At 36.6% G+C, this 20,138-nt stretch overlaps 1 protein-coding gene across 2 annotated transcripts; it reads left to right on the top strand.

Moving 5' to 3' along the window:
- Positions 1-3,201: 3,201 nt before the first annotated feature.
- On the top strand, positions 3,202-15,620 carry LOC127864127 (tryptase-like). Of its 2 annotated transcripts, none has more exons than XM_052403821.1 (10): positions 3,202-3,336; positions 6,990-7,032; positions 9,570-9,787; positions 10,612-10,750; positions 11,459-11,476; positions 11,975-12,200; positions 13,160-13,293; positions 14,439-14,591; positions 14,864-15,009; positions 15,293-15,620. In XM_052403821.1, exons 1-10 carry the CDS (start codon positions 3,250-3,252, stop codon positions 15,452-15,454), a joined length of 1,326 nt encoding a protein of 441 aa, XP_052259781.1. In that variant the 5' UTR covers positions 3,202-3,249; the 3' UTR covers positions 15,455-15,620. The 2 variants fall into 2 exon arrangements, with proteins under 2 accessions (XP_052259781.1, XP_052259782.1); XM_052403822.1 differs by lacking the exon at positions 3,202-3,336 and adding an exon at positions 6,791-6,841.
- Positions 15,621-20,138: the final 4,518 nt, after the last annotated feature.

The following is a 20,138-nucleotide window of genomic DNA, read 5'->3' as shown; positions in this document are numbered from 1 at the left end:
AGAAAGTCACATGCTTGAATACATTTCAACCCATGCGCATTGCACGCTTTTTTCGCATAAAAAACAGTGGAGCGATACAGGGCCATCATGGCCCTCTTGTTATGAAAACAATAGCGACGAAAGCTTATTATAATGTGAATGTTGTTTTGTTCCACTATAAACAAGTAAATGATATTGACTAAATTTTACTTGGTCTTCACCATTTTTACTTTTGCTAAAATGTGGTAAAAATAAGTAAGTATGTTCAGACAAACAAAATAGACAATACAGAGCATGCCCGACGGGTCAACCACACGAAGAAGTAAATAATTAACAATAATTCATAATAATATTGAAAGGCGTGACACTTAATTTTTAATCATGTTAACAATTCTAGCAAGTGAAACAAATCGAAAATAAACACATTAGAAAAACAAAATATGCTTTAAGCCCCAGTCCGATATATATGCAGGTTCAACACGGATCATATCCGGGACATCAGGCATGTGAACCGTATAGCCGCCGAGCAGCTCCGTGTCGATCCTTGTAGGTCATTGCACGTCCGGGAATATCCTTTGGGCTCCGGAAGGTCAACACCGCAATTTTTAGAATACAACCGTGTTGATCCGTGACCATCCGGGACGGTGGCAGCATCCGGGGTGATCCGGGATGGTCCGTGTAGATGTCGTATAGGGTCCTGGGACAGCCGTATTTATGCCTTGGTTGTCAGTGTGCGTCATTGACAGTCCGGAAACACAGTTCAGTAAAACACGTCGTAATAATTTGGGGTTAATTATATAGAGGTAGGTGTTGGTGTGTTGAATGTGGAAAGTTTATCGCATAAGGCGTAGGAATTGTATCCGGTGAGCCGAGCTCGATAACATTTCCCTATCCAAGGCACTAAATATCTATTATGTGTATTCTGAGGTTTTCATTTTATGAGTTTATTCTTTATAATATCAAGTTTTTCTTTCATGGATAAAACGTACAAAGTCGATCAAACCTAATACTAACCGTAATTAGTTAGTTCCGGCATGTGATAGAGGTAATACAAAAGTCACGTTTCAGCTAACCGCATATCACTTAGTTTATCCTACACCACTTTATCCGACAGTAAATATCGCAAATGACAGGATACAAATACCATCTTATAATAAAAAATAACATTAATTCACACGAGTAATATAAATGTATACTCAAACTACATATTGATTTGCCCATTTTTCTTGCCATGTTAGACGACAGGATTACATAGTTCTGCATTAGGAATTTTAGCCTATCAGCCATGTATTTTATTGCCGAGCCTCTCTTCTTCCTTTACAGTCTACCAGGTCTTCAACATTAGCTCCGACTCAAGATGAAGCTCTGCTGCCTATCGATTTCAAAGGCCTGTCTTCTTCGCCGCGTTTTTGTATTTCTTCTCGCTCTTATTGTACTACATAGGATTCCCCGTGAGTCAATCTGCCATGTCAACCGCCTGTTTCATTTTGATTTGAAGCTTGTTTCTTAAATGTTAATTGTCTTCAAATATAATAATAATCGTTTGTGTTGATAATGTGAGTCTTGTTCTGAGAAACTGGGCTTAATTTACGTAAAGTGTCGTCCCAGATTAGCCTGTGCAGTCCGCACAGGCTAATCAGGGACGACACTTTTCGCTTGTATGAAATTTTTCGTTAAAATGAAGTCTCTTCTTAGCAAAAATCCAATTTAGGCGGAAAGTGTCGTCCCTGATTAGCCTAAGCGGACTTCACAGGCTAATCTGGGACGACACTTTACGCACATGCATTAAGCCAAGTTTTCTCAGAACACGACTCATGTCAAACCACAATCTTGAAAGTAATGAGTCGTGGATTCTGATTTGCTGCTCGAATTGCAATTTGAATCCTGTAAACACTCTTAAAAAGTCAATGCAGGGCAAGTTACTTTCTATGACCATTGAGACCGCCGTTTGTGAAAAAATGTCAACATTGAAAATTTGTATTAATAAGGGATTTTTGTTACTTAGAAAAAACAATGTAAAGGACGAAATAATTGAATGTTTTTTCTTTTTATTGGAACGTATCGAGTTAAGATGAAATTAAATTACAATATTATCTGTTTTTGTCGAATTGTCGATCAGCAAAACCATGCGACTATGTCAAAACTTTTTACCGTTACGAAATGCATCATGTGCTTTCCCACGAGCTCTATACACGTGACTCAAAAAGGATCCACGACTCAACAAAACAGGCCATACAAGAGTTTTTGGCCTAACTTGTTGCATCTTGTTTTAATATTTAATACACATGCCTATGTCGCGTGATGATGATCTGAAATATTAACTTTATGATGCTATATTCTTAAATCTTTTTCTAAAAAGAATGGATGTAGTTGACACTTGTTCGTAATTTCATTTCATCATTCCTCAAAAGTTGTATCTCTTTTGCTTTGGTCTCCTTCCTACCATTGAGTAATTAAATGGTAATTAAATTGAATGAGTTTTAATTCCATTTTATTATTGTTTAATTTGAGTTGCAATGCTATGAGGGTAAATTTTACACTTATATGTATTATGAATATTGCTGAGCCACGTGTGAGATTGAGCGCTCTAAAACCGGTTTAAACCCCCAATCCTTTGCATTGACCGTTGCAAGGCGGTGACCCCAGCTTTTTTCTTCTATGTGTGTATGTTGTTTCGTATTGTGCTGTTTCGTACTGTTTTGGCAATTGGTCACTCTCTTTAAATAAAGGACCAACTAATTGTATGTAATGAAAATGCAATACTGCTCCAGCAGCTGGAGTTTCACTTCTTTATATTGATGCTTCGGCTTTAACACAACGGCATATTTGCACGGTATGCGAAAAAAACGCCCAACCTGAAATAAGGTGTTTTTCATCAGGAAGGGGCACAACCATCGATGCTACAGCGCTGTCGTCATGCATAATGGCATACGTCAGCATGTCAATGAACACGCTATTTGCATTGGAGTTCATATTCCTAAAAACGATCGTTTTAATATTTTTTATGACAAAAGTATATGAATGTAACAATTTTAAACATCGTAGCGCCATAAAATGGCAAGACCATTTAATACCAACTAATAACTAATAATTCACTAATATGAAATTGTTAATTTCGACAAATTGCGACAAGCGGTTTCTCGCCCAAGCGATTATGCGACATCACGTGGCATTGTCCAAGAGAAGTGCTTTAAAACGCTCAAACTGTTGCTGCAACCGTCATAGAGAAGCTGAATCTCTGCAAACTGCAGTATTTCGTCTTAAATAAAAATGAAGACTTGGCTTCCATATGTCATCGGCTTACACTTGGTGCTTATATTTGTGGAGTTGGGATGGTGTAACACACTAGATAATAAGGTAATTAATAAGTTTTACAAGTTTATTGTCGATTAAATGTTGTACAGGGCTCGCTTCCGCAAAGCTACTTTACGGAAAAGCTGTACGGAACTTTCCATTTAACATAAGTTTTCATGGCTCCTATAATATGTACATATAAACCAAAGCGCAAAAGACTAAGAAGATAATGCCTAGATAGCGATCAAGAATAATGTTTCGGAATTTTTACAGACGCTGCAATGTTTTCCTAAACCAATGTCCAGGCTCGCGGTCGTCAATGCACGTTTGGAAACACGCAATGACGCTTGCACGCGTTGATATTGGTGGAGCCTCGTCGCTTTATTTGATTTCCTGATTAATGTTCGTTTAATGACGTATTGAAAAGTAACCCATAGTGTTTTTAAATAACATAGTGCTATGAAAGCCATAAAATTGTGTCCATTCGCGGGCATCTAGGGTAACGCCATCAATTATTTTAACGTTGTTTTATGTCGGACCGTTATGTTCTTCATAATCATCTCCTTAATGAAGATGTTGTGATGTTGTTGTTCATTTAATAGCTCAACAGAGTCGTAAGCGGTTGATGACCCGCGATTTCTGACTGAATTTATTTTAAATCAAATGAATGCTACCAAGAGCACACGCTGGCAATTCTATCACGCGCAGTAAGCGTTCCCCTTATTGCAAGACATATTTTTGAACACAACAATTTCATATTTTATGTTGGTAGCTCATTGCTGTTTAACAATTTATGTTTGTTGAAAATTAACCGGCCTTGATCTTAATCTTTTTACAGTCAATCATCGTGTTTAATGCGGCATGCATGGTAAAAGAGGACCCATATTTAGAAAGTGGTAATCAGCGACATTGTCACATTTGCTCATTAAATGTTAACTGATCATAACATTATTTTTAGTGTGATTATATTATTCTTAATTATATTATTTGCATTAAATAACTTAAATTGCCCGCATGCATTATTTATTTATATTGTTTATTCTTTATTACATTAACCTAACTTTGTTGTTCTTGTCATTATTTAAGAAATAAAACGTTACATATTTATTTATATTCACTTCAGTTTTCTTTATGATTTGGCTCCATAAAATTGACATTCAAAGGTTCTAGTAAGCGCACTCCATGTAATAAAGTGTCCACGATTATATACTTATATCTTTTATTCTCTTGCGATTCTCCTGCATGTCATGTATTGACATGCAATTCGTCGGAGAAAAACGAAGTTATAGGTGTTTTATTGTCTTTTGTAATTTTTATTGTTTCCTCATCATATGTTCCAAAGCTCAACTTAAGAAGGAGCCAAGACTGAAACTGTCATCTTTTCATCGTTTTATTGTTGTGCTTTATATAATATAAATGTCTATACTAATTACTTAATTGAATACATATTTGTAATTGTATACATATATCACTTATGAGTGACGATACGAAATTGTGCGATTACAATTCGAGGTTGTTAAATTTAGGTGCGAGATTGCGAGATTAATTTTGCATTTAAATAGGTCGATTGATGAATGGTGATAATGTCGAGAACAACAACATGGACGCATAAGTTAAAAACAACTTTACAGAATTGCATGTTCTCGTTTGCTTCCATGTCAATCCATAGTACTTGCATCATGATTGACTGCTATTCACGAATGCCACTGATGCGAAACACATCAAAGGGGTGCCATTTTAGTTCTTTTCGAGATGCAAATACTACTTAATAAATCAAACGTGTGCTTCTATTTCAATTAACAATATACATTTTTGATATGACATTTAAGTTGAATGGAAAATACTCTGATTCTTCCATATTTTTCACCCACCCTTTTATGTTTCTTCCCTTTTTATGCCACGTTTAATTCGCGAATCTTTTAAGCACCATCCTTGTCATGCTCCTACTTTTTTATGTTTCAATGTTCTCGTCAATCTTCGGCAGGCAATATGTCAGGTTGCTCTTATAAAGCTCGGTGGTGGTATACAAAACTGACCTCGTGCTATGCAAAATAAAAACAAACGGAAACCAGGGTTAACTATAATCATTAAGTGCCACATGCGTTAAATGTTCAACACGATGAAGCAAAGCATCACACTTATTAATGGACCATTTTCATTTCTCAAACTACTAATAATGCCAGTTTTTCATGTGGCCGGTTTGACTTGCTTCCAATCGTAGCAACACTCGATCTTGATTTTCTTAACCTTATTCAATGTTGAGACTGGCAGCAGCATTAGCGGAAGCAACACGTTGCATAAGAGTATATAAGAGCAATATAAATCATGAAAAAAACATTAATATTACAACTATTATATTTATTCATTTAAACATAATTCATTACTTCGAAAAAAAAGTAAAAATACAAAAAAACAAAATAATAACCCATCCCATTAGGGGTCATACACAATTATCATTCCATATCGACCGCCGCAATGCGGCACCCAATAAGCCACTTACTGCCCACAACACATTTTATTTGTTAATATGCTATTAATTACAACTATTCAACGCACAATAAGGATTGTACTACATTATTACGCCCGGCATTACTTGTGACCTGATGAAAAAGAGCTTCTAACTCATTAATTACAGCTGCCAAAGTCCGGAAATATAAGGTGAATATTTATTCAATTTGCATATGTAAATAAACTATTGAATTGGCGGTGCCATTAATTGTCGTAACTTCTGGCAGCAATAAACAACGTTTCAAGCTCGGAAACAGATATTTGGATATGATGTAAATTTATTGGCGAAGGACAGATTGCGCAGTGGAGCTTGTAACCCAGTTCCGAAAAAATAGGCTACCAGCATCAATATACAGACAATAAATCACGACACATTTATTTACATGTACATTGTACTTCTATGTGTAATATTACTTATATGTTCGTTTCTTTCGTGTGCATTCAAAATGGCTGTATTTAACTTCGTTAACACGTAAATTTCGTATTAAAAGGGGTCATTCATAGCTTAAACAAAAATCATCATGCCTAAAAGAGGCACGTTTTGGTAAATTGACAAAAATATATAAAAAATGTTTAAGATTCGCAAATTTTAGTTGTAGTTATGATATTTGTGAGGAAATAATAATACTGATCATTTACCATGCTATAACATATCCACTACATGTATATGCATCTTTTGACGATTTAAAAACCTGAAAATTATAAAGCGTTGCAACGCGAAACGATTAAATAATTTGGAGAGTTCTGTTGTTGTCGTTATATTGCGATACTCCAGGGGTCAGTGGTTCGAGTCCAGTTAAGGGTTACTTTTTTGGTTTCCTTTATTGTATTCTTGTTTTTTTACTGGAGCTTTTTAGATCCAATGTTAACAGTTATCAATATAACACATTTAACGACAAAATTCAGTACATACCAAAATCTGTGAAAAGACCCCTTTAATGCTTTTGATGCTTTCTTAGCGATAAAAAAACGAACTATAAAAAAGTGTCTCTTATCTATGAATGAACACTTGTATTCGTACATGGTCTGTGTAGTGTGGTAAGGTTTGAACAACATATAAGTAAGGATAACATCGAGGTTATAAACATTCTCGCCATGTACATTTGAGAATATAAAACAAGTATAAATGCATATAAATGTGACGCTCGTCTTTTTGTGTCGTTATACATGTGCTCGGTATACCGACTGAAATATGTTGTTCGTTGTAGGTTTTTGAGGACACTGTCATGAGGTCTGAACTGCGTGGCCACTGTAAGTATAATTCTACTTGTGAACAACAGATTTGATATGTTGTTCTGTGAACAAGAACTTTTTGCAATTAACACAATTTTGTGGCTTTTCGTAACAGTGAACTTTCATACAAAATTAATGTACGGCAGTAATTGGGTTCCATAATAATGATTGTACTACGTTCAGAGCATTTATATTTATTAAGTAATTACGGGTAAAAGAGACTAATTTTCAGAATAATCATGGATGAATGATAATTCTGGAACATACCACACATTTTTAAGGCAAATTACAACTCACAAGTTAAAGATGTTACATAAAATCGATGAAAGTAGGAATTTATCGATTTCAGGTTTTTCGTGAAATGAAATTTTTACTTAGGGACTTCAAAAAATGCACGATTTCTTCAAGATTTTTCACGCAATGACTGAAACAACTTCAGCTTTAGTATTAATTGTAAACTGGTAAATAAAATTAATGCGACTAACAGTCAAACATCAATTTTTCAGATGAGTGTATATCTTTGAAAACCTGCATTAAAATGAACTCACGATATATTTTACCAATATGAACTCACAAGATGTTTCACACTGTTTTAATACTTCTAATCTTGTGACAGATGAAGACATTTCTCCAATATACCAATCGCATATATTTTCTCAATAAATCATAGTGTGCATACTTATTTTTTTTGTTTTTACAAGTCAGACTGTTATGGCATCCACTATTACAACGTAGCTGGGCCATAAATACTGTCATCTCTTAGTCGTGCACTGTCTCTCGCCATTCTGGTCACATTAAAAGAATCATTGACCACCAAAATCTGTCTACCGACAGCTTGACGAATTGTTACAGCATAGTCTGTGTCTTCATCCTAATCGGTGAGAAGGCGTTGTGGGTAGAGGTCAAATTGGTTCCTGGAATATTTTATAATTAACAACATGACTTCACGGCGATTCTGAATATGTCATTTTCGTCCCGGACGATAATAACACCGACTATGTTTCTAGTAGCAGTTGGCAGTGGCTAGATGGAGGAAGTAGTTGGTGGTTGCTGGTTGGTACTTGTAGACGTTGGTGGTTGCTGGTTGGTTATAGTAGCAGTTTGTGATTTTTGGTTGGTACTAGTAGCAGTTGACAGCGACTGGTTGGAGGAAGCAGTTGGTGGTTGATGGTTGGTACTAATAGCAGTTTGTGGTTATGGTTGGTACTTGTAGCTCTTGGAAGTGTCTGGTTGGAGGAAGTAGTTGCTGGTTGCTGGTAGGTATTAGGATGTTTGTGGTCGCTGGTTGGTATGAGACGCAGTTTGTGGTTGCTGGTTGGTACCTGTAGCAGTTGGAAGTGAAAGGTTGGAGGAAATAGTTGGCGGTGGCTGGTAGGTACTTGTAGCTGTTGGAAGTGTCTAGTTGGAGGAAGTAGTTGCTGGTTGCTGGTTGGTACTAATAGCAGTTTGTGGTTACTGGTTGGTACTAGTAGCAGTTAGAAGTGGAGGTGGAGGAAGTAGTTGGTGGTTACTTGGTTGTATTAGACGTAGTTTTAAGTTGCTCGTTAGTTTCAGTTGAGGGATGACACAGCGATTTAGTAAACGTCTTTCATACCTCTTCAATATGGCTTATCTTAATTCTATCTCAAGGTTTGTTGGATCAATGTCTTTGGTTTCAAATCGTATGAAGGAATGAACTCACTGCATTTAGCTAAGGTTTCTATAATACAGAGGTATGCACATTTTGAGGAAACAGCCAAATTAGTGGCCCTTTGAACTGTCTTGAATCAGTCGAGTTTAGTTTTTCTTTAACCTTTTATTTATGATGTGTGAGAAGTAAATAATCCTACTACTTTACATTGTTTAGCCAATTATCCATTTATCCTGTATTAGAGCAACTGAAGCAGTTATGTGAAAGCAACAAAATAATCAATATGCGTTTACAATGGTATCATTATGACTTTTGACTCCACAATTAAACATAAATCAATATCAGTATGTATCCATTAAAATAACAAATATAAAATAACAAGTACATTTAAAACATTTCCTGATTCCTCTTAAAGGTCTTTAGTAAAACTGTGTAAAATTATGTCACTATTTTCAGTCATTTTACAAAATTTCTGAAAAAAAAAGCCATTTCGTCAAATCCCTAACAGAAACAGTCATTTCACGAAAATCATGAATTTATTGAAATTCACATTTGTACAGATTTACTGTTACATAGTAACGAAGAAAGAGGCGGTACGCGGACATATACTTTTACGAGTATTTATACCCATGTTTGGAGTAGAACTATAAAAACAATAAGCAAATTCGACCGCTTGGTTAGTTGATTCAGTTCCACTGCTATTGCAAACGATGTCTATTAATTACGCCGTCTTAATAACACCGTCTTGTCACAACCGATACAAAAAAACATGTATTACCGCTTTTTAAGAAGTTTATGCATAAACTTCCTAAATGCGACCAATCATATTACATATCATTTTGTATGTCGAAAAGACAGCATGATCTTTATGCATTTCTGATTTCCGCGTACACGCGCACTATCTTACTTTGATATTATGTCTAAGTGGCGGCAGCTCCCGACAATTGCAAGGGCTCCATTACGCAAAGAATAAAGAACATTAACTCCAAGATGCGGGGATTCGTTTTTGACAAAGAGAAGAACATCACGTCGATACGGATCACCATCGACGGTCAGGTTACCGAGCCACCAGGGTTCAAGGTGGGCTTTTCTAGGGCAAACTGCACCAATAGTCAGTTCGTGATGGAGAACGACAAGGAGAAGGTAGGCAATATCTCGCCCGGTGTGACTGAGGTGTACGTCCCTGTTCTTATCCGACCGGGTTTATCAATAACCGAAAATAGTAATTGATATGCGCAAACAGTTTGGTCAGGTTATTTATGGCGCTAATGGACCCAGGAATGACTGATAAGCTCGGATAATTATTATGTGGGTGGGTGTGAGTGTGTGCGGGGTGGGTGCGGAGGGGGTGGGGGTTGATAAATCACGACTCACCCTTAGCAATAAATTAATCCAACATTACAGTCTAACTTATTGCATTTCAATTCACGTTACAGAGCTTGTTATGACAAGAGTGATTATACGTTATCAAATATTAGTTATTGCATGTATAAATAATGAATTAAGAACGAATTGAGCATATGGGTATAAAATCAATGCTTAGTCGTGACGGGTATGGAATGTGACCATTTTGTAGGGTTTTGGTGAGTATCTTTCGGCAACTCGACAAGCCGCTGAATACGTAATCTACTTTATTCATCGGAATGATAACTTTCAATTTGTCAAGTTCTCAGAGATCACTTAAACCATTCTTTTTTCGCGAAACATACTTATTTCGCTTAGTCGAAACACGTCCACTGCTACTATGACTGCCATATTTACGAACTCTAAGATAGGTCTGACGACACTTTGGGTGCGATTTCTTTGATAAAACGGCTGATAGCACTTGCCATATGAATCTAACGTAAGAACATAACGATCTGTTGATAAAACGGCCTCATTGATACTGTTGCGTAAACATAAAAAGGTTCAAGGGTCATACAAACGCGGATGTTATTATTGTAATAACGATATTATGTTTTTGTCAGTATTTTCAGATCCCGTACGGTGAAAGCTCGATAGTGATAGAGGGACAGGGGTTCCCTATCCGCTCACGGTGCATTTATGTGATAGAGGACTGGAAGCATCGTGCGAGTTCAGACGATTATCAAGCGACATTCAAAGGCTGTATTACGTTTAACATAATATTAATATCCTGTATCGATTGTTTTATTTAAACATATGCACCTCGTATAAAATGAAACAAGCGGGCAATACTATGTGATAATCATTTAAATAAGCTCATCTGTTCAGTTATGTTCAGTTTCAATAAAGTAATCGATACATTTAAGTAAAATAAAAACAGCTTTCCAACGTTTTAAAACTCGTCGAAACGCAATTACGGTTTTGGTTTTAATATGTTTATAAAATGGTGTGTAATGCCGTTGACTTCTTGATAATATTTAAATTTAAACGCATCTGGTTAAGGCATGCTAACTTAAATGATGCTGAATTTTTTGGTTGTTTTTTTGTATTTTGTGAACACATCGAAAATACGCTGTTTACAACAAAATCAAGACATCAACATTGATGCTTAAGACTCCTTGAAGTAATGGTACAGGTCAGTCAGTCTGTATATATATATATATATATATATATATATATATATATATATATATATATATATATATATATATATATATATATATATATATATATATATATATATATATATATATATATATATATATATATATATACAGTGTGTGTTACATTTATAGATGTAGATTGTTGTTTAAACATAATTATTAAGTTATGGGTAGCAATTTTGAAACATATTAAAACATATCACATGTACTGCGTGTGTCTTTGAACCGTTCTATGTTTGGTTTACAGATGCATTGACGCCGCATGGTAAGTCACTGTATTGTGCAACTACGCAGTATTTTATTAATTTGAAATTCGTCTATATAATGTATTAAAATTACGTTTACTGATTCAATATTTTACTCATTTATTAACCATAATCAAAGTTTAAAGACGTGCATTTGTTCCGAGTCATGCGAACTTGGGTATTATGCCACATGCGGACACCGTAGCTTCAGACTCGTCTGTGCAATTGCGTATTCTAGCCAGGAGCAACCCTGTCCTCTAATGAGAACGCGAAACCTTGCGTGACTTTATAGTGGACATGGTAGCTCCTGGGCAGATTGGGGATTGCGGAGGCTGGTCTGGAGCTACGCTCTCCGGCATAAGACCCATTTTGACATAATGCGACTCCTATGGACTAATTGCCAATAATCTCACTTGTGACGTTCTTAAAATGTAAAGATTCTTCGAATTAAATCTTTAAAATATGCATATTTATTTTTTCCAATAAAAGTCACTTGTATACAAATATATCTTTGTAAGAACTCGCGAACTCGAATGGCAAAACCTACATTGTGCATCCCGAAGCTAGGCAACACCGGAAGCGCGTTGTAGGCGGCTTGGCGTCACATCCTGGAGATTGGCCGTGGCTGGTGTCACTGAATTTCCTGTTACAACACAACTACACGGATAAGTCCGGGTTACCCCATCTGTGTGGGGCATCACTAATTTATCCGCAGTGGCTTCTCACCGCCGCGCACTGCTTCGTGTGAGTTCCAGTGTCACTGGAAATGAAAATGTCGATGTTTAACCATCGCGACACACAAAAATAGCCCGTGGCACTATTAAACTGTTTGGTCTTCAAAGTTTGCTACGTATTGTCATTTTGAACCATATTTGTATGCCCCCCATTTAAGGGCACAATTCACTTGTCCATACGTTCGTAATTCCACACGTCGATTTTTGTCCGTACTATAACTCATAATAAATCAGGTAGTTTAATCATAAACTAATTAACTTGATCTCCGTGATTAGAAGACTCATGAGCGCAACGCATCTGTTAGTTCCAAAGGGTTTGTCCAAACTTTAATTTTATCATTTATTAGGTTATTGTAAAATAACTGGCCACAAATTATCAACGTGCGTAGTTGGTTTTCAACACATTCCAAGCTTTAAGGTCTAGACCGAACCTAGAGGTTTAAGGTAAAATATGGCCACACAACAGCTTACTTGCCATGTAATAATCAGATTGGATGCAGCGTGTCGAATGTATCACTTGTATCTCTTGCCACCATTTTAAGACCGCTTGTTGCACAAACTTCGTGTTACCCTAGCCCTAAGTTCATCGTCACATTTCATAGAAAATATCAAAATACACATCTCTTTATTAACTGATGTATTATTGCATATAGTGTTTTTGACACATCTGTTGCATATGCCCAAAACAATGATAGTGTAGGGTATTTTAGTCAACCGCGTCACACTTTTTGTTTTTAATTTGAACTCTCCGTAGATCTACGTGAAACCATAAGAGCAAAACGAAGGCAACAAAACAGAAGCGGGATGTTCTCTTGTTACGTGATACGCTATCAAAACTAACAATGCCTAGAAATGCCTACGCTTGTTAAATATTGCTTTCAGTAAGTTACTGCAATGAAAGTAAGCACAACAATAATGCCACAGCTTTGAATGTTTATATATGTGTGTAATACATGCGCATATCTGCAGTGATCCTGAGAGGCTCGACATGTCGGACAAAACCAACTGGCGCGCGGTGCTCGGGGAGCACGTGCAGGGTCGAGAGGACGGCACGGAGCAGAAGCTCAAATTGGACAAGATAGTCACACACCCCAACTATATGCGTAAGTGGCTGCTCCGTTATTTAACTCCTTAATTACTAGTTATTGATATAATTGAGACCCATTAACATTCCAGCGTGTACTAAACATGCATATGTGCTATGAAATACATTTTACCAAGATCCTTTCCATGATGCCACACGATTGTTTGCAACTTTAAGCAACTACACTGAAATGTTTGCGTTTCATTGTTTCACATTCCTGCTAATTTATAACAACTTACACTTATCTACTCATTTGTATCCCACACTTTCACTTGCAAAGGTCGGTTCAATTGTGTCAGACCCATGAAGGTGCCGTGCACTTACATGTGCTAATTCAAATATATCACACACTTGAATGTGGCCATTAGTATGATCCACGCGGCAGCTCATGTCAACTACAGTGGATCAACGCGTGTCAGTCCACTCCTGTGCACCACACGCTTTTTGGTGTCTACTGCGATGTATATGACTTATGTCAGTGTCAATTCCAATGTATCACACGCGTGTTGGTGCCCACTGCAATTTATCGCACACGTGTAAGTGTCATATCCAATTAACTAAACTCATTTCAGTGTCCACCGGGCAAATGTTTTGACGCTGACACCCGTGCGATGCACTAGGGAAGACAATGACAAGCGTGTGATATATTGGAGTTGACACTGACATGCATGTGATCTATTGAGATTTACACCTTTGTTCCAAACGCTTGTCAATTTCAACGCTATTGTATGATACATTTTTATTCCAATGTCGCTTGTCAATGTCAATGCCAGTGTTAATGTCATTGTATCACACGCTCTTTACTGGTTGTGAATTGCATTTTGTGCTTCATTAACAAAGTTTATCGGGTAAGCTCTAAATCCAAAACAAGTAAAATCCCAAAACGATTTCCACAGCGCTCCGCGCTTCATATAGTATCGGTTCACTAGATTAACGTCGCTTTACTAAAGACACTACCAATGTTTTACACAATTTTAAGTATAAACTCCTATGTATCATACGTTTGTCAGTGTCAACTCCAATTTCTCAGACGTGTGCACTTGACACCTGTAGGAGACATTTGAAGGTTTCAATAGCAGTATGTCATTCGTGCGCACGTGTCAACTCCAATATATCAGACGAGTAAGTTCCAATGCAACACACGTTTACATATGCTTATTTTAGTGGAGCCTACGATTCTGTATGATATCGCCCTGGTAAAGTTGAGCAGGCCCGCTCACATGTCCGAGTATGTGAACACCATCCGTATCGAGCCCAACTTCACCGCGCCCGATCACAGCCACTGCGTAACTGCGGGCTGGGGAGACTTCGTGGAAGGTAGGCTCATGTTCTTATATGACTAAATAACGAGCATGCACTATAATACATAACATTTAAGGTTCAGAGAATATTAACTGTTTTCCCAAAGTAAGAAAAATAACTATCTCTTGTTAAGTGCTGCTTCCCAGTTGCAATCCAATTATGAGCAAATCTGTTTATCTATGTTTGTCATTCATATTCTTTTGATTGAACACAATGCTTCGTATACAGCAGGAATACACACGCATCAGAATAGTTGAGCAAATCTACTTTCATGACGTGTTTTTCAGGGGGTGTGGGCTCGGAAATACCGCACCATGCTAGGGTGCAGATTGTTCCAACTTCTGTCTGCGCTGACCTGTACAATTCACGTCCCTTTTTCGCCATTGCTGACTCTGTTATTTGCGCCAGCACTGAGGGAAGAGACTCCTGTCAGGTATGATCGAATATCCCACATTTGTAGTTACGCGGGCATAATTAACACAGATTAACAATACGTTTTGTTTAAATTAGATGTGGTTCATTTTCGTTTGATAGAATGTGATTAATAACTGATCGGTCCAAGTTGTCATCTTAAATCATAACTTATTTTGCTCGTTTAAGAAAAACGTCAGATTCGCTTAAACAAATCCTGAACTCGTTTGTAGATTTGTGTATTGAATAACTACGTACAAGGTAGTACTTTATGTCATTATATGCCACCTTACATTCTTTCCCAGGGCGACTCGGGCGGTCCACTGGCGTGCTTCCATGATGGCCACTGGACTCAGGTTGGCGTTACTTCTGGAGGCGAGGGTTGCGCCAGACCGCAGTACCCCGGCGTCTACACGCGCGTTAACCACTACTACGAATGGATAAAGACTGTCATCGAGGCCAACTGAGCAACCAATACTTCGGGAAAGAGTGTAACCATGGTACGTGTAAAACTTCAAATGGACACTGCACAACTATCGGTGCGCCGGGAAGATTCCGCTCGAAATGTTGGGCAGCTACATCGCTACTGTATATCCATAGCTTATATTTATACTTTCCCGGGTATCTTTTCAACTTGATACGTTATTAAAATATCAGATGGAACCTTTTCATTTTTTATACACATACATATGGAAAAGAAAAAAACAAATACTTTAAGCAACTACACTGAAGGCTACAGTTACACTGGCCATCCGTATTTTCCCGGTACGTAACGTTCAAATAAAATGGAAGTTGAAACAAATGGGCATTTTTGCGAAAACTAAACTCCTTGTCCGCTAATATTAATATAGATTTTATTCAAATATAGTGTTCAATTGCGTTTTATGTATTCAAAACAGCATACCTTTAAGGGCTGTGAGATGCCATATTGGTATTCTCGCGGTAGGTAGGTCAGCAGACTGTATGTCGCTAAATCACAGTTTATATATAATATCTTCAAAGCAGCTTCACTTCTTAAACAGTTACAGGTATTAATATAAAAACTGGATGATTCTGCGATGTACTGGCGTCATGTTAGGTTGATGTAAATGAGCATTATAAAATAAAACATTCAAGAGGGACATGTCGATGGCTTAAACGGTGTTCGATTTTCAAGACCAAATAAAACAATGAAACAATGCTGTGGTTGCAGCTATGTCTTAATACGTCAGTAATACGTCAATAAAGCATTTGTTTCCGTTTTATATATCCGTACAATTGAATTATGTGTCACCTCAATTTTAAATACCGTCGTTATGTCCTTTTATTTTAATGTAAATTCTGCTACCACCAACCGCGTGAAATAACTATAATGATGACAACGTAAATATACATATTTTAAACTTTTTTCAATATATTGTTGATGGCGTATGAACAATGCTGGAAAAGAATATTTTATACACTATCACAAAAAAAGCTGGGCTAACGTTTCTAATACCACAACGAATCGGGATTTGTAAACATATTTATGGTTATAATCAATCATATTATTTGTTTACTCATTCTAAAATTCAAAATAGACAATAACAACAAATATACAGTCAATGTTTTCGGAAGTTGCAATTTGTGGGTAGGCAATTGACACCATGTCCACACAAAATTATTAGGTAAACAACTTATAAGGAAGAAGAAGAAAACAAAATTGCATTTACACAATAAGTCATTTTCTTCGAAAGTAACTATCTCAAGAGGTATACAGCATCGATAAAAGTTGTTCAGTTAGAACAAGTTACTTCTAAAATGTTGATGCATTATTTACCAAGAAGATGGAAATTTTATAATTATTATTCATTAATGTAATCATTACTCATACAACTAAATCTCAAACTATGTATAATAAGAGCTGTCAGAGGACAGCGCGCTCGACTATTCGAGTGCTTGACAGTATAACATAAGCCAGCATGGGGAAATTGTTCATATTCAATGATTTATTAGACGATCTTTAAAAAAAAAAGGAAAACAAAATATTTTCAAGATTTTTTTTTTGGAGGGGAGATAGGGGGGGGGGGGTTGAGAGGAGGGTATAATGTGGGGTGTGGTCATTTATTAGATGATCTTTCAAAAATAGAAAAAGGAAAAATAAAAATATGATTTTTTTTTTTGGGGGGGGGGGGGCTGGGCAGGGATTCTGGGTTGGGGCGTGGGGTATTGTTTGGGTGGAATCCATTGTGGTATTCATGTAAGTGTTTTTTTTGTCAAATTATTAATAAAATCTTATCATAAACAAAGAAGTTATGGCAATTTAACTAAAGTAATATGTATATTATAATGGAAAAAGGGCCATAATTCTTACAAAATGCTTGATTCAGTCTGCTCTTGTTTATAGATTGGGGTCATGTTGGTAACGAAGTTTGCAAAATATTAAAGCGTTATGTCAAGGGACATTGCAAATATTTGAGGTCGTACGCAAACTTTAACATGGATTTATCAATAATATGCATATTCTAAGTGAAAAAAGAGCCATAATTCTTACAAAATGCTTGATACAGTTGTCTGCTTTTGTTTATAGGTTGGGGTCATGTTGGCAAAGAAGTATGCAAAATATGAAAGCAATATGTCAAGGGACATTGAAAATATTTGAGATGGTACGCAAACTTTAACATATTTTTATCAATAATATGCATATTCTAAGTGAAAAAGGGCCATAATTTTTACAAAATGCTTGATACAGTTGTCTGCTCTTGTTTATAGATTGGGGTCATGTTGGTAAAGAAGTATACAAAATATTAAAGCAATATGTCAAAGGACATAGGAAATATTTGGGGTGGTACGAAGGCTTTAATATTTGCACGCTCACGCTCACGTTCACGCTCACGCTAACGCCGACGCCGGGGTGAATAGGATAGCTCCACTGTATATATATATCATATATAATAGTCGAGCTAAAACGAGCTAAAAATGAAAGCATGCCATAAATCCCGCCAGTTGTTCTTATTTATATTTTGAATTTATGTCCCACATGTTTGGCGTATTAAAACAAACCTGACAACATCAAATGAATAGAAAAATCTAAAAACATTACAAACATCAACGACGCGAATAGCAAAACAATTGTCATTAAACAATTAATACTAACAATAAAAATAAGAGAGCCATGGTGACCCTACATCGCTTACTTGTGGGGAGATATTTTAAGCTGGCTCAGCAATCAACTTAACGCCTTTAAAACGAATGCTGATCTGGAATGTCGCGCTAGAGTGCTGAGCTCGCTTAGCATTCGCCATAACTCTTATAAGACGAATACTGATCTGGAATGTCGCGCTGGGGTGTTGAGCTGGCTCAACATTCAATTTAATGCCTTTTAAACGAATGCTGAGCTGGAATGTCGCGCTGGATAGATAGATAGATTTATTTCAGTTTAAAGATACAACATGATAAATACTATATACATACATGATAAAAAAGTAAAACAATAAACATGTATGAGAAATGAAACCATGCCAATAACATCATACCAAGGATTACACAAAAAGAGAACTTAATCGCTTATTTCCATTGTGGTCCTTGGATATTGATGGTATAGACATAGTGAGGCATGAGATGAATATCACAGATTTGAGTTATAAAAGACAATTATTTGTATAAAAATTAAAAACTAACTGTATAGATCTAAAAGAATGATTACATATAAAGAACATGAGTTTTAACGGACATCTTAAAATTAGATATACTTTTAATATTCCTTAAGGAGGAAGGTAGTTTGTTCCACAGAACACAATCATTATATGCAAAAGATTTAGCACCAAAACTTTTGACTTTTGGTAAAAGATAGCACCCGCTTTCACTTGACATAGTCATGTATGAATGAAGAGTGTTAAAGGGAACAAAGTTTTCACTCATATATTCAGGAGCCTTTTATTTTGAGAACATGACAAAGGGTAGTTTGTTCCACTCTCTTTTGAACAGGTAACCAATTAAAAATCTTAAAATGTTCATTATCGATATGTGACATATTACCTAGACAGAGGACAAACCTTATTAATTTATTTTGTGTGATCTGAAGTTCATCTTTCCAAAATTTGGTAATACCATGATACCAAAAACAACATGCGTAATCGAAATGACATTGGATTAGAGCCATGACCAGAAGTTTCTTAGTGTGGAATGAGAGAAAATCACGTTTTCTATACAGGAACTTTAACTTTGTATCGGCCTTTTTAACAACAGAACTAACCATGGAATCACTAGACAGAGACTGATCAAGTGTAGCACCAAGATATTTGACTGTAGAAGTTGACTGAATATGAGTACCATTACAACTAACATTGACAGAAGCACCTGAATTAGACAAAGGTTTAAAACCAAATAGAATTTTTTCTGTTTTACCTTAAGGAAGAGAAAGTTTATTTTCTGTTAACCATTGACTGACAGACTGTAATTCATCTGTCAGTTCTTATTCTATGAAAGACCTGTTTTAACCTTCAACAACAATGGCAGAATCATGAGCATACAGAAGAAGTTTACTTTAACCACTTTCTGCATATCATTAATATATATTAATAAAGTAGTGGCCCCAAGATGGATCACTGGGGAACACCGCAAGTAACCTTACCATTAGAAGAGAAAGAACCAGCTACATCAACAAGTTGTTGCATGTCAGAAAGGTATGACTTGAACCATTGAAGAACATCAGGACTGAGACCCATTGCTTCTAATTTAATAAGAAGAACTGAATGGTCTACTGTGTCAAAAGTTCGATCAGCATTCGCAGTAACACTTTAAAACGAATGCTGATCTGGAATATCGCGATAGAGTGTTGTGCTGGCTCAGCATTCGCAGTAACACTTTAAAACGAATGCTGATCTAGAATGTCGCGCTGGAGTGCTGAGCTGGCTCAGCATTTGCCGTAATATTTTAAAAACGAATGCTGATCTGGAATGTCGCGCTGGAGTGGTGAGCTGGCTCAGCATTCGCCGTAACACTTTTAAAACGAATGCTGATCCGGAATGTCGCGATAGAGTGTTGTGCTGGCTCAGCATTCGCAGTAACACTTTAAAACGAATGCTGATCTAGAATGTCGCGCTGGAGTGCTGAGCTGGCTCAGCATTTGCCGTAATATTTTAAAAACGAATGCTGATCTGGAATGTCGCGCTGGACTGCTGAGCTGGCTCA

This window comes from Dreissena polymorpha, unplaced genomic scaffold (genome assembly GCF_020536995.1).
Source record: "Dreissena polymorpha isolate Duluth1 unplaced genomic scaffold, UMN_Dpol_1.0 chrUn133, whole genome shotgun sequence".
Taxonomy (NCBI): domain Eukaryota; kingdom Metazoa; phylum Mollusca; class Bivalvia; order Myida; family Dreissenidae; genus Dreissena; species Dreissena polymorpha.
Note: the sequence above shows the minus strand (reverse complement) of the source record. Positions and strands in the feature narration are given on the sequence as shown.

Coding starts and splice junctions, on each gene's coding strand:
- LOC127864127 (XM_052403821.1), top strand. CDS start 3,250: ATGAAGACTTGGCTTCCATATGTCATCGGCTTACACTTGGTGCTTATA. Junction 3,337..6,989: donor GTAACACACTAGATAATAAG/GTAATTAATAAG, acceptor TGTTCGTTGTAG/GTTTTTGAGGACACTGTCAT. Junction 7,033..9,569: donor GTCTGAACTGCGTGGCCACT/GTAAGTATAATT, acceptor ATTATGTCTAAG/TGGCGGCAGCTCCCGACAAT.